This window comes from Lampetra planeri, chromosome 7, assembly GCF_965212315.1.
Source record: "Lampetra planeri chromosome 7, kcLamPlan1.2.h2, whole genome shotgun sequence".
NCBI classification, from domain to species: domain Eukaryota; kingdom Metazoa; phylum Chordata; class Hyperoartia; order Petromyzontiformes; family Petromyzontidae; genus Lampetra; species Lampetra planeri.
The window spans coordinates 6578762-6594847 of NC_136113.1; the positions used below are offsets into that span (position 1 = coordinate 6578762).

Sequence of the window (16086 nt, forward strand, 5' to 3'; positions counted from 1 at the left end):
TTTACATATATACTGTATAAACTTAGACTGGATTATATATGCAAAATAAAAACACTTGTCAGCTCTACAACTCTTCTAGAACAATTAGAAGTATATTTCTACTCCGATAACGGCCGGCTATTCTGCCTCCCTTCATCTGATGGCCTTTCAAGCTTCACTGCAACATTTGTCAATATTTTGGTTCCGCTTTATAAAAGTAGAAAAACACGTTTTGCAGAAATGTACAATATAAAAACTTGCGTTATATTCTACAGTAAAATTTGGCCACACGTTATGCTGGACAACAGACGTATTCAATAGCAAATGTACAACCGCATACCTGTCAACCCATACGGTGTTACCCGTATTATTGTACAGGGAAATTGAGTTTTCAGGTCCATACTGAGTACAGCCGTTTAAATATGGGCAAAAACATGTGTTTTGTCTGTGTTTCTCCCATGTGATGGGATTTTGTAGGATGAATGTTGAGATTTATAAGGGCAGGGGGTGACCAATAAGCTCTGAATTGGGCTGTAATAAGATAGGTACTGATACGGGGTTGACAGGTATGCAACAGTATGTACTGTAAATAAAGTATTTAAATTTACCATATGTACACAGTTATGTAACTAAATTGCACGAGAGAATACGCTAATGCCTAAAGGTCAACCATTATGCTATTCTTTGGCGGATTTGTTAAATGGATGACTCGACATATTGATCTTGGGCGTAGCGTTGGCAGAGATTGTACATTGATTTAACTTACAACGGAATGAATATTATCGTGTCGCATAGTTCGCATGAAATACGATCTATACATGACTTGAAGTGGTTTAATGCATGTGAAAGCTCGATTAAAGAATGTACAGTGCTGCGTATCCTTAACCACTTAAGACATACATACACATCATTGTCAACCCCTTATCAGTGCCTACCTTATTACAGACCAATTCAGACCTTATTGGTCAGCCCCTGCCCTTATAAATCTCGACGTTCATCCTACAAAATCCCATCACAGGAGAGAAACACAAACTAATAGACAAAACGTGTTTTTTGCCCGAATTCAAACGGCTGTACACCGTATGGACCTGGAAACTCAATTTCCCTGCACAGGATTAGCAGTAAACCGTGTGGGTTAACAGGGATGCTGACAGCACAGTGTAAAGGCAACATGTTTCACCTTGTTTTTTATTGCACTTACTGTATTGCTAAATTGTGGTGTCATCTTCAAAGCCTTCCCAGCGCTTATTTTGCAAGCTGGCAGGCAACATCAGCTACGGTTAACAATAATTGCCCAATGTCCACTAAGTACTCTTGCATGCATACAAATACCGGTAGTTGTATTGTATTTGTGGGGAAATGCATGTACAGTCCAGTATTTAACTACCTGAACGTTAGGCCACGTGGTACTTGGCGTTAGTTTAAACTTGGAATTTTTCTTAATATATTTTCTTTGGTTACGAACCTTAAAAGCACTGCCAAAGTGATGTTTGCAACGATTGCACGTGATGTGCAGAAACAATACAGTACTTCTAACCATATTTTCAATGTTGTGTAGGTCATCTAGGGCTTACTTTCTCATGAGGCACGTGGCTGATAGGCACAGCCATAGAGGAGGTATACTTGATGTGGTGTGTCAGGTGCAGACATACCGAGACAGACCCGGCATAAAGCCCTGGGTAAATCTGCCTCGCCAATGATTTTTTGTTAAACTTTTGGTACATATAGATGCACACAGCCCTTTGTCAATCCACTGCTGGATCAAGGCCCTCCATACACCGCGTTGGTCAGTGCGGGTTGGTTAAAGGCAAGGAGCATCCATGTGGGAGCATCGAATTAGTGTGCCACGGATGTTGCTGCATTATGGTGCTCACATCAGTGTGCACACAAAGCATGACTACATATGTGTGTAGCTTCATCTGAACTTAATATTGTGTAAAACATGCATGGTATCAGGCTCAATTACAGTATTATGTAAATATAATCACCGTGGATGAAAGTTTTTACTTTTAAAAAAATTGTACTTTACTGTAGTTATAGTGATGGAAGCTGTATTCCTTAATTCGGTTCCCATGGGTGGATGTAATTGATTCTAAATACAGTCAATTGTCCCCAATGCATTCACTTTAGGAAGTCGTTGGCTGAAGCACTATGCAGTCGTTGGCTGAAGCACTATGCAGTAAATTAAAATGTGCTTTAAAGGAATAACGACAAATCAAGTCATTGTTTCTTTTACAGTTTTTATAACGAGCCGCATGCAAATCACTAAATATAGTTTGAACAGTAAAAGAAAGGTTTGGCTGCGTCTGTGTAACCGTTTGAGTATGTGTCTGACATATGCTTGACGTATTACATCAACCCGCAATGGGCAAGTGGCTGGGGGGACATCCATCAGTAGACAACTTCATTGGCTGCTGCCACTCACGTTTAAGAAACAAAGGCTTGCAATGGGAAGAAAGCAACTCGAACGGCGGTGGGATTTTAAACACGTCACTTTACAAACACTAACCTCTTTAACACCACAAACGACATCGTGGATAGTTCCATCACTGTTACATTGCTTTTATATCTTTATTTTGGTGATTTCGAAAACGTTTTGGTTTAGCCATATTTGTTTGTTGTAGTACAGAGTTAGACTGATCACTTTAATCTAAATTGTCTTATGGTTGTTATTGTTTGACTTGCATCCCACTTGGATTTTTGCACACAGCATTGATATACCGTGTTTTTTCTGGAAGACTTTGCTGTTTTTTCCTGGATTTTTCTGTTTGCGCTTAGTCACTTTAAGATGTTTCTTGTTCATGTTTCTGTTTGTTGCGGTTGCACCAAGTAAATGAATCTGAAACTGAAATTGCAGTCGCGCAGAGCTTTGAATGAGGCAAAAAGAGTGTTTTGTGCTAGTTTTGCCAAAATCTTTTCCAAAACTCCCCCACGCCTGCAAATAGTTTTACCCAGCCACACACGCCTCACTTATGTTATCCCAGCTGTACTCTTGTGTTGGCTGTATCTGGAATTTTATCCGTGTCAGTGCTCTCATACCTGGCTGTGGTGTAAACGTGACGATGTGCAGAACTGAGACCAGTGCAACGGGACATAAGCTACCAAAATGCCTATTGAAGTGAGTTTTTGTGATGTCATTTATCACACTTAATTTTGTAAAACTGTTGTCTTTGAAAATAAAATCTAAATCGCATATATATGTGTTAATGTTTTGTCCATTAAAAAATACAAAGGGTAATTTACCCTTAATCCCTACTAAAAATACAAATTCAGTTCAGAGCAGAATTGTTCGTGTGCCAAGCTAATGCTGGATGCGGCCCAGCACTACATACAAGCCTGACAGAATTGGGTCGAGTGAAATATATTGTAGCTTCTACATTATTAAGTGCATACTGTTGAAAAAATAAGTGTTAGAGGTTTAATACTGAATGTTATCACAGTTTTCAGTTTAAAATACAATGAAATGTAAAACCGTAAATGTGTAATGCTCATATTACATATTTCCACAGGCCACTGGTCTCACGGTGGTGTTTAAAGAAGAACCGAATCTCAAAATTGGCAAGTGCTGTTAAAATACTAAATCCCGTGTTACCTGATGTTCATGCTTCATATTAAACTGCAGCGTAGAGGAAGATACAGACATGACAGCAACTGCAAATTTTACAGTATTTACAAAATAGATAAGCAGACTGTCTTCTTCATATATGAAGTAGTTTTAAACACTATCAAACATTATTGTGTAAAGATTGTAATCAATACGTTATCAAACATCGCCCAAAGATATTGGAAGCAAAACAAAATGCAACATGCAACCAATTATTGTGTGCCATGATTCAACTTTTGAACCTTTCAAGTTAAAGTCCCAAAATTGTGCAAAGTATGGCATACATTACACATTGAGGAAGTGAACAGTAATTGTATTGAGCAGTTCCGTGGGCTTATAAATAATGGGAACAAATAAATCTGCTGATTACAGTCACCACATGCATTGCAAACAAACCCGTGAAACACGTGAAGAGGAGCGTGAGTCGTGAAGCCCAGGTGCGCCCACCACGACGCCTTTACAACCCCCAGCCTTGTGGGTCGCACCGCCCGCGCTTTCCAAATATTCTGTCGTAAAAATACAGACAGAGGGTCATGTGTATTGTGTTTATTTCCTTTCAACTATATCCTTTGGTAGTTTTTTGATAAAGCGTGAGGGCATGAAGTGGAACCTGCATGTTGTTTGTAGGTCTCTTACCAAGGTTGGGGAAAACCTGGTGGTATTTGAAGGCGAGCCCTCAAACAAGGTGAACGTGGCAGAGTTGTTCGCTGAAAAGACTGGCATCCAGTTAGGAGTCCCAAAAGATATCACCCCTGGGTGTTCCGAGTTTGTGTTCTTTTAATTAATACTCAGCTTTCTCACATACTAATTTAATGAAAGCTCTGGCACCGGAGGTGTTAACCCTTTGGATTTATATTGTACTGTATTTGCCTTTAGTACAATTACTGTTATACTTTTGCTTGCATCCAACAACTATCTCTGTATTCTGACAGGCTCACTTCCCCAGCTTTGTAAAATTAAACTAAACTCTTTTTTACGCTATTTTACCAGGTAAAGCAGATGAGCTGAAAGGGAAAGGCATGGAGGTGATTGCCTGTTTTTCTGTCAATGACCTCTTCGTGATATGTGCCTGGGGCCAGGCCAACCATGCTGATGGCAAGGTATGAACTGGAGCACACAAAATCCTCTCGTGTAGTCTGCAGCATTATATTACCCATTTACTTGAAAATAAACAGATTTCCATCGAATAGGAGTGGTCATTAACGTATTGCAAATGTGAAATAGCATGCACATCCAATTTTCTAATTACCCAAAGGACCACACTTTGAGTCATCAATCACATTTTTTTCTTATGGTTATAAAATATGTCCTGTATTGTTCTCTAGAGGCATGGGTTTTTATATTTGTTGTGGAACAATAATCAATGTTTAATATATTTTAATAAACCTTCCCATCACTAATAATGAATGACTTGGCTATAAATGATGCTCTGATTGTTCAACTAGTCTGCTTATGTTTAGGTGTGAATGGTGGCAGACCCCACCGGAGTCCTTGCAGAGGTAATTGCAAAACATCAACGGAAATGCTTGCATTTTATCAAGAGTAAGAGCGTTTTGGTTGTGGCTTTATGCATCCCGTCTGTGCCGTTAAATATACAGTATTTTTAAATATGTATATAATTCGACACTTCATTGCAACTTGTTGGTGTATTTTATTATTGGGATTAATTGTCTCTGCTTCTATGATAGGCTCTCTTGGCCTTGTGCTAGATAATCCAAATCTGGCTGCCATGATGGGAGGCAAACGTTCCACGAGGTGAGTGGTCACTTTGTTCTTTATGAATATCATAAGCCGTCTTCAATGAAAGTGGAAATACTTTTGTATGTAATCATCAAGAACTGCTACCGACTTAACACCAAATATTGTTACAAAATAAAAAAAAATGGCAGATGAAAAATACAATTAATTTAGCATCAATATTGTATAGCTGAGGCAGGTGATAACGTCTACTGTCATCTTCAAGAAGGGATTTCCATTTTATATTTTTTGAAGTCTTGACTGGTATATCATGCAATGGAGAAATGGGTTAACTTTAGTCTCTTTTGGGCAAAAAGTGATATCAGAATACCCACACCAGGTACAGCTAAACGATTCTGAGTGAAAATAGTAGTTTTTCACTCAGTATTTATTTACCTCCATAAACTATTAAGTTGAATTTGCTGTTGGGTAGAACTTAAATTTTCTCAGTTTTTGGTGGATAGTTGGCAGTACATGGTATAGAGGATTTAAAATTTCTAGCAGGTGGAGCCCGGACCCAGTCTGTTGTTTCATATACTATATTGGCCTGTGTTTCACATGTACTCCTGCTGCTGAAGAATGGTGTAGTGAGGAAGTTGTTCATTGAGTCTGATGGAACTGGGCTCACCTGCAGCTTGGCACCCAATATTCTTTCTGTCATCTAATCCCAAACGGAGCACACCATCTTAAAACTACCCCCAACATGCAATCCAGCCTGGCATAAGTTACCCGAATTAGTTTTCATGTACACATCACAACGAAATGATCTGATAAATAATAATTTCTCCAAATTTGCGTCCTTTTAATGGGCTAAACTGTGTGTGTTTAACAGCTATACTATTAAATAGAGACGGTATTTCACAATTGTTTTAATGTTGGTCTGGTAATGCTGGTGGTCAAACAATAAAGGCTATTTGGCATCAACAAAACATAGTTTGAACTGTGGAATTATGTGTTTATGTATGTGCGTATTCATAGAATGACCACTACATTATGAGAACACATTGGTACTTAATCTTTTTTACAGCATTAGTTTTAAATAATGTAACCATCAGCACAATAAAAGTTGCTGGTGTAAAAGGACACGGGAGCCAATGTTTCCACGTGACATTTTAGACGAGTACTATTGCATCACGATTAAGTGTACTTGGTTGCCAGGTAGCCAAGCCGTACACCAAACACGTTTGCCTTTTCACCTGACCACATACTATAGCGTAGTCTGCACCTTGACACCTTAAGTTGCGGCAGCATGGAGAGTAACGTGGGGAAAATAAATGCGGATGCCACTATTATGATGTGGCTCGGAACACTTAAGAAAGGGATGGACCTGGACTCATGGGGTCAACTTGTGGAAGCGATGAATGCATATGAACGGTACAGTGCGCAATGCTAATTATCTAAGGGATCAACACTAAATACACTTGAAAATGTTATCGCTTGAATATGGATGACAGTTTGACATAGATGTAAAGACTTGGATATTACGGTACTGATTTTACAACATTGAATTTAACACATTTTTATATACGTACTGTAATGAAAAACATCTCCAACTGTAGTCCCACTAGTATTTGGTTTAATACAATACATTACTGCATTTTTATGACATTGTCATACAATCTAAAATTAAGCTATGTATATTGCATGTAGCCACATACTAAACCTCGTCATAATGACATTGCATTTTTATAGAGTACAATACTCCTAACGTGACTTTTTTTTATTATGGCGATAAAGTGCAGGACAGTAATTTCGCTAACATCAAGTCTTGAATCCTGCTTGTTGTGGCAATGCATATGTTGTCAGTTGTCCCAAATATTCAAGCATACTTACACATTGACAATAAAATACTAATATTGTACATGTGGTTAACATCCAATTGTTTCTTTGTATTAAGATTTTTTTATTTGCAATTGTTCAGGCTTGTGGAAGAAATGATGCACGAGGCTCAGCAACCAAAAATGCTCTCGCTGTTCAGTGATGACCAAAAGGTAAGGCACATATGTGTGTGGCTTCCGTGAAAAGTTTAACTTTCGAATTAGATTGCTTTATATTGTATCCAAGATATTATGTTTGGAAGCATGGCAGTATGATCTATTAAAAACAACATCTAAAAGTGTAAGATGGACGGTTGTGGTTGTTACAGCATTTAATGTATATACGTTTTTGAATTAAATTACATTGCAGTTGTTGACATCTTATGATTCATCCACTTTACTAGATTACCTTAAGAAAAATTGCTGCTTGTCTGGAACTGCGTATAAAGTCCCTACAGGTGAGCGGTAAAGACAATAACTTTTTTTAATGTTTGCAGTTCATACAATCACATAACTGAAAAGTGCAACGCATACAAATATACATTTATCATGCTTGTTTTGATTGCTTTGTTCAGTCTCCAGATTTAGAAAATGCCTTCCTGTTAGAACAACTGGAGCAAATATACTTAGGTATGTATTGAAACCAAAAAATGTCGACTCAATTAAATGCATTTTACTCCAGCATACATAATATAACATTGATATGATTTACCTTTAGTGTATGTCATCAATCAAGATTTCAACTGCAAACCAAAGCGAGGATTACACTTTAGAATATTGTTGACTGCAGATATGGTATGATGCCTCAGGGGGTTAATACAGTGCCACCTTAGAGCACTCAGCTGACATTTCTGATATCCTTAGTCTATGGACCAGAGCAGAAATCAGTACCACCTAAGAAACCATATCAGGATATCTTTCGTGCCAATTCGTTTATTTGGCTCATACGAATGATTTGATAGCCCATTCATGTGAAATATTGTAGTCATCACACAATTCACTGTTACTGACCAGATAAAGAAATTGGAACCGCTAAAGTGATGCCATCTCTGGTGTATATAATGACAAGTGAAGTACCTGGCCTTGGCTCATGGACTGACTACCTGGGTTTCCATCTCGACAACCAGCTGTGATTAAAGTATCTTCTCAAGTGCATTGAATTGACGGTGGCAGTCAACCCAGTCACCAACGACCACACAGACCAAATCTAATGAGTACATTTAAACTTATTATAGCTCTGTGAATTAAACATTTTGTTTTGAAAAACCTACATAATATATGTAGGGCTCACAAAAGGTGTGCCTCTAGTGTGAATCAAAAGGCATAGTTATGTAATGGCATCTTTCACAAGGTGGTGCTCTGTTAGCTGTGAGAATTAAGGATGGGAATGTCATCCCATTACATGATGCTGATAGCAGCGGTTGCACAGTAGACATGCAACCTCCAATTTATTTCCCTTTGTCACCATAATCTTGAAGACAATTCCAATTTCTGTCCCGACAATCCCCCCCCCCCATCCTGTATACATACCACCTGCTACTATTGTTGTATAATCATATCTACAACATTTACCTGCCATGTTATCTTCTGGACTTCTGCATTGCTTATCCTGTGTTACCACAACATTCCAAACGTGGAATATTGCGGGAAGATAAAAGTACATTAACTGTACATTAATCATGTAAACGACATAATAGGAATATGATTGGAATGCATACGTTTTATATTTAAGAATGTACTTTGATACAAAATATATTTAGTTTTGCAGAACATCATGCTCCCATGTCAAGATTTTCCATTTGACGTGACGCCTCTTTCTGCAAAGTAAGCACAATGCAGTCAATAGTTGGCTAGTTTAAGGGCTTCATACATCACACTCGAATTGAATATTAACAAGTTTGAGACTTTGATCCAGCCATTAAACTGTGTACCACACAATATTTGGACATAAAGTCACATGCACCTGTACCATATTCCTTCAAAACATACCACAGCCTCCTTGTAAACAACCTTCACCTAGCTTTGTGAATTGTATGTACTGTGTAATGTTCAACAAAATTTTTGTGAAATGTTGCATGTGGATTAACAATATGTAAGTTGTTTTATAACATGCTGATTAATGGACGAGGGTATAGTATTACAGTATGGTTTAGTTTTATATTCTACTAAATTGGATAAACTTAAACATGTAAATATTTGTTATTGCATTTCAACAGAAAGTTACCTAAGCCTAAAGCTCCTAAGAAACTGGACTCTCCGAGAATATCAGGTACCTGTACTCCAATAACCAAGACTGTTCTACAACTGTTATTTTGCTGTAATTGAGATGGTTTCCTAAAGATGTTCATTTTAAACGAAACTGAACCTTTAGAACCAGATTTCAGAGAAAATGTCATAAAATAGTTTAATGATGGAGTACAATATTCTGCATTGCTCCAGTCATGTGTACCCATAGTATTGCAATGCAATATTTCACATTGTTTGAGGATTGGCAGCCAAAGACAGTATATAATTTATGTCCGACATCATCACCAGCCATGATCCATCCACTGCTGAATAAAGGACTTTCTAAGCCACCGCCATCGCTTATGCTCCCACGATGCAACAATCCATAATTTTATTATGGAGCATTGTATTTTTGTGCATGTTGCCTCCTTTGGCTGCCACTCTGTCAAGTCTCTACCACCGGTCATCATCCCTTCTTACAATCATGTCCAGCCCAAACCCACTTTTATTAACAGTCAATGTCTCATTCACACTGTAATTTCAGTATCCCTTTTTCTGTAAGTGTTATTCCAAGCATGTGCCTCTCCATGCTTCTTTGCACGCTTTTCCATTTTTGTTCCATTTTTATTGTCCATATTTACGATCCATGTCATAGCAAATGGCATATATAATATATTATGTATGTAGAATATGTCTACATAATAATTACTGTATGTTATCACAGTATTTTAATATTCAAACTGTTTTAACATGCTTATTAATTAAGTATTCTCTGCTGCCTGATATAGGAAATAGAGATGGTAAGTTCTTTCAGCTTATATGCATCACATTTTTGCATGACGCTAAATAGTTGACTATAGTATCTTACCTTTAAAAGTATTTTTTTGTCTGTCTGTCTGCACGGGTACCTTAAGACGTTTTTAACTGACAAATTGTGGGGTTTACGTATCAAATAAGTACACGGATACCACGCCGTATGCCCCGGGATACAAAAGCGCTCTTCGTATTTCACATCTTTCAACTTTAAAGTAAAGTTAACAATGTATTCCTTTTATAAGCACAGGGTGGCACCAGAGCACGCATCTGCGCATGCGCGAGTTACGCCGGCTCGTGGTGGTGGTTGCCCTCGCAACGCACACACGCAATCGGTGGGAGAAGGGGGCAATTTTCATTCGCGTTAAAAATGCAAAAAACATACACAATTCTGAGGTAAAATCTTCACAGTGTGATGTCCTCTTCTCCCCCCCCACCCCAATGTGTGCATTTACTATTATAGTGTCGGTAGATACTACTACTATAGTCCTTAGATACTATTACTGTAGAGCGGGCGGGGGGATGGTTGGGGGAGGGGTAGCATCCCAGCCCCAGCCTGCAAAGGTGCCACCTCGGCTGGCTGGGCAATCTAGGCAAGGCCGGGGGCTCTGCATGGGACTAGGCCTCACCACGGCACTATGTGAAGTTAGTAGATAATATTATAGAGTCGATATATACTGTTATAGAGTCGGTATATACGACTATAGAGTAGGTAGATACTACTGTAGAGTAGATAGATACTACTGTAGAGTAAATAGGTACTACTGTAGAGTAAATTCTTCACAGTGTGATGCCCTCTTCTCCCCCACCCCATTGTGTGCATTTACTACTATAGGGTCGGTAGATACTACTACTATAGTCCTTAGATACTATTACTGTAGAGCAAGAGCGGGCAGTGAGGAGGGGGGTATGTGTAGCAGTGCTATAGAGTCGATATATACTGCTATAGAGTCAGTATATACAACTGTCGTGATAGATACTACTACCCTCAGTATACACTGCTGTAGTGATAGCAGATACTACTACCGTCAGTATACACTGCTGTAGTGATAGCAGATACTACTACAGTCAGTACACACTGCTGTAGTGATAGCAGATACTACTACAGACAGTATATACTACTGTAGTGATAGTAGATACTGCTATTGAGTCGGCAGATACGACTCTACAGTCAGTAGATACCACTACGGTCAGTAAATACTGCTATAGTCAGTAGATACTACTACAGTAGATACTATACAGTCAGTAGATACTACTACGGCCAATAGATACTACTATAGAGTCAGTAGATACTACTGTATAGTTAGTATATACTACTCACAGTAAATACTACTACAGTCCGTAGAAACTACTATAGAATCAGTAGTTACTACTGTAGAGTTAGTAACAACGATAGTCAGTGGATACTACTATAGTCAGTAGTTACTACTATAGGGTCGGTAGATACTACTATAGAGTCGGTAGATACTACTATAGAGTCAGTAGATACTACCGTAGAGTCAGTATATACTACTATAGAGCCAATAGATACTACTATAGAGTCAGTAGATACTACTATAGTCAGTAGATAATACTGTAGAGCCAAATACTACTGTAGAGTCAGATACTACTATAGAGTCACTAGATACGACTCACTCTATCGTATGTAGGGTGTGTAGGTATATATGCATATGCGGGGGTAAATATATTTTTTTAGGGAGGGAGGGTCGACAATTTTCTGAAACCTTTTAGATCACCTATTTACCCCCCACTTTCTTTAACTATTTGGACTTCTGCAAGCCTCTTATAATTTTGTTGACGGACAAATGGACAGACAAATTACATGCCGGGCTTTCACAATAGCTTAGTATTTGTGTATGTTTACGTTATGTTTTTAAGATAAGTTTTGAAATATATTTTTCCTGCTAGTCATTTATAATTAACACAATGTAATAAAGTTTTAACTTGCACTTTACAAATAACATGCAAATTATGTGCTGTGACATTTAGACGACAACTGAGACACAATTAAAACGAGGTCATAAAAATTTGACAAGTATTTTTTATTGAATCGAATCATGACTGAATCATGACAATACAGGACATAATAACGTATGTATTATGTATCATTACCTATGTACTGTAGTGGTAATTAGTATTGCATATTCATTTTTTTAAAAATCAGTGGCCACCTGATGAATTGCAACTTTTTTACAGGGACTTTATTGCCACGCCTCAAGTCCAAGCATGGCAGGACATTGCTGACCATCAAGATTGTGAACATTGGCTTGAAGGACGCAGCCCTCTGTGTGGATCCTTACATCACGATCACAGTCCGAGGTGGTGCTTATGCTCAGCTCACATGGGTTTCAGGGTTGGTGGAAGGGGGGAAATGGCCTTCCTCTGAAATTCTACAGAGAGCTAATTGAGCAATGGGTGATTACTTTAGTTTAGTATGGGATGGCATAACGGTATTAACATTACTTTTAACAACAAATATTGACTTGAACGTTATGAGGGAGAATATTGTGGAGCGCTTTTTTATATCAATGATAAATATTCCAACACAAACATCTGGTTTTATTTGCAACGTTTATCGTGTGCATTTATAAAAGCAGTGTTGAATTAGCTCGAGGGTCATTTTAATAAATTAGATTCAACTTAAAATTGTAGATTTCATTTGAATATCTGATTTGTATATATGTAGTACAGTACTTTAATGATGGTAATTTGTGTGGCCAGTCACTTGAAAACAGTATTGAAGAATGCAATACAGGTATTCCATTGTATCACATTTTTGCACGATTAATATTTCACTACTTTTATAGATCTGTGTGGAGCAGAGTTGACTACATCACAAGATACACCTTTTGCTGTTAATCTGCAAGGAACATGTTTGAATTTCCAAGTGGATGTAGAAATACAATTGCCAGTTGAAGACATTCCAACAGGTACCATCACATTGCAGTTATATAATATTGATCAATGACCAAAACTTTCCTGTACAGTACCTGAATGCTCACACAAGCCATATTTATATTTAAGTTAATTTGTTTCTGTTTATTAATAAATCAGTTTTATTTGGAGTCCAATCACTTTTTAAGATCTACATTTCCAGTCATGTGTTCTCATTCGTAAGTTTTAAAAAGTGTTTAGTGGTGGTGCAGTAATTTGCTTTAAAAATATGCTGTGTTGTAAGGGAATTGTAATGTTATAGTGAGTGATATTGCACATCATATGTCACATTTGCTTTCTGATATCTCATTCAGATGCTGCCATCTTCTTTGAATTAAAACACTATAAGCCCTTAAAACGCCTGACAAGCACGAAGTGTTTTGCCTTGCTTGAAATGGATGAGATCCGGCCTGGAGCTGCCGTCATCGAGCTGTGAGCCCATTAACAATCACACCCTCCAGGACATCACATTTGTCGTGTCTGTGTAGGCTGCCAAAAATATGGGGTTTTATTAATTTCAACATAAAAAAGGAAGCAATGGTTCAATTTAAGCACTACTTTACCTGCCTATCCAAACAAGTTCATGAAACTGACTTTACATTTTTGGCATAACTGCCATGATATGCTCTATAACATTTTGAGATATGAAGGGAAAGTAATAATACCATTTTTATGGGCCTGTCACATCCTGCATTTTCTGCCTGCTGAATTGGAAATGTACATTATCCTTTAGCCGTATCTATTGCAGTTAGTCGTTAACAGTGAGCCACTGTGGTTATAATACTTTGTTGACATACATGTTAATTTTGTTTATGAAAGGTACAAGAAGCCAACTGACTACCGGAGAAAGAAACTGCAGCTGTTGACAAAGAAGTCCCTTTATCTCCACATCCATCAAACACTTCTCCACACAGCATGATTTCCTTCCATAGAACTGAGCCATACACTTATGCATGCTCACAGTCAAAATAAAATACCTCTCTTTTGATCGAAAAGATGGTCAGGCCAAGATCCATCATGCAGCTTTCCAAGTTATGACATACTAATTTCATAAATTATATAGTTCTTGGCCATAATGTACAATACCCATGTATACAAAGGCCTGAATTGAGTAAAATAAAATAAAAACATGGCCTGTAGTAATTTGTTATAAACCCACATTTCTCACAATTATATTTTATTTAAACATAATTTAATGTTATCCACTTTGAATGGGCCAAGAGATTTCATTCATGTAGGGAGTGATGTTACTTACATAAGCTGAATTCTGTCAGCACACCTAGATTAGAGTTATTATCAGCCATAGTCTATACACTACTGGATAAAGGTCTTTACATGCAGTCATCATTGTTCTCAGTCCTATGATGCCACAATCCATCTCATTGCTTAACCAAACACAAAAATGGGACATCATAGTCCTGTAGTAATAATTTGTCATGGTCAATCACATCAGTAAATAAGAGTCTCACTCGTACAGGCAAGAACCCACCCACAAGTTATTTAATATTTTTGTCGTGTTCCTGGAAAATGTTGAGGTTATGTTGCAGTATTTATATTTTAAAATGAATCATGCATTTAAAAACATGTACTTTTATGTACTGCCTAGTCTTTGTCATGGTAGCTATTGTTTGGATTGTAATATTTTCAGTGTATAGTTTGGCCTCTAGCGATGATGCCTCCTTTACCATTTACCAACATACTGTACAACTGTGATTATACAACAGTTAATTGTTGTGTGGGAAGATAGCAGTTTGTGTTTTAGTTTTGTTGACTACCATTCAAATATCATAACAGTATAAAGAAGATGTGGAATTAAACATTGTGTATCTTCTATTTGGTTTGACACCTTAATTTAATAAGCAACACTTAATAGTCTTTTCTAAAACAATTACAACTGAAGGGAGCTCGACATTATTTTATGATTTATCAATACTGTACCAAAATTCAACCGTCACAAATCAGGGTCACAATTTAATTGTCAATGCCTGGGGTGGCTCGAGGTCAGATTTATGAGCTGGCACTCCTGCGATTGCCGGTTCGGATCTGGGTTTGAGCAGCTCATGATTAAACCAGGTTCTCTAATGTAGTAAGATGATGGTCTCAGTCTGATCGCCATAAACTGCACACAATCAATAATTTGTTGCTATTTAACTAACACCTACACCTGTGTCTAAGTCTCTGTGTGTCTCCATGAATCTGTTCCACAGCAAAAATGTTATATAAATGCCAATGCACAGCATACTCAAAGGGTACAACTAAAGAAATATGTTAACAAAAACTATAAAAAGCCGGTGTAAATGTAAGATAAAAACGGATGAATCAATTTACTGGGCACTACCCTCAAGCCATCCTTAAATATATTTAAAACATTTAGGACCAAGCGCCGCCTATGTTTATCTCCCCTATTCCATGCCTCCACATGTGAGAGAACATTATCAGGGGGGAAAACACCTCTGCTCCCCAAATACATGATGAAGACCACATCATCAGATGGATACAGTTCAATACCTAGATATCTACTGGTACTGGCGTCCAAGACCTCAAGGGGTACCTTCTGATTGTGCTGCCTTTGAATTAAGTTTCTGAATGATCTTGGGAATCGGAAGGACTGGGAGACTCCCGAAAACCTGTGCCTGATAATCCACCATTAAGCTTGGGAGGGGGGGGGTCATAGTCAACTCGGGTTTGCTTATTGCGAACTGGAAGGGTAAAAGTCTGTGAAAGACAAGTGGAAAATGCACAAGTGGGCATGATGACTGCATAGTGGTTGGCATAAGTAATGCACATGCATTTCAGAAGACACGCATTGCATCAACCTGCATCTTTCCCAATGCCAATATATGATTCTGTGGCAATGGCTTCTATAATACGTGCTGGCTGCTCATTAAATAATGTTAACCTCAGGGAATCGAGGCCAGTTTATCTCATTCTCACCCAGGGTGTGACTCCTAATCTCAGAGGTTCCAGATCGATGCT

The 16086-nt window shown here is 38.0% G+C and overlaps 1 protein-coding gene across 1 annotated transcript; it reads left to right on the forward strand.

Annotated features, from left to right (window-relative positions):
- The first annotated feature begins 6482 nt into the window (after positions 1–6482).
- On the forward strand, positions 6483–14927 carry LOC144719859 (axin interactor, dorsalization-associated protein A-like). The gene is made up of 11 exons (XM_078596123.1): positions 6483–6694; positions 7242–7311; positions 7542–7595; positions 7713–7767; positions 8898–8961; positions 9354–9406; positions 10152–10163; positions 12373–12495; positions 12984–13106; positions 13425–13542; positions 13930–14927. The coding sequence occupies exons 1-11, from the start codon at positions 6570–6572 to the stop codon at positions 14027–14029; spliced, it is 897 nt and encodes a 298-aa protein (XP_078452249.1). The 5' UTR covers positions 6483–6569; the 3' UTR covers positions 14030–14927.
- The last annotated feature ends 1159 nt before the right edge of the window (positions 14928–16086 follow it).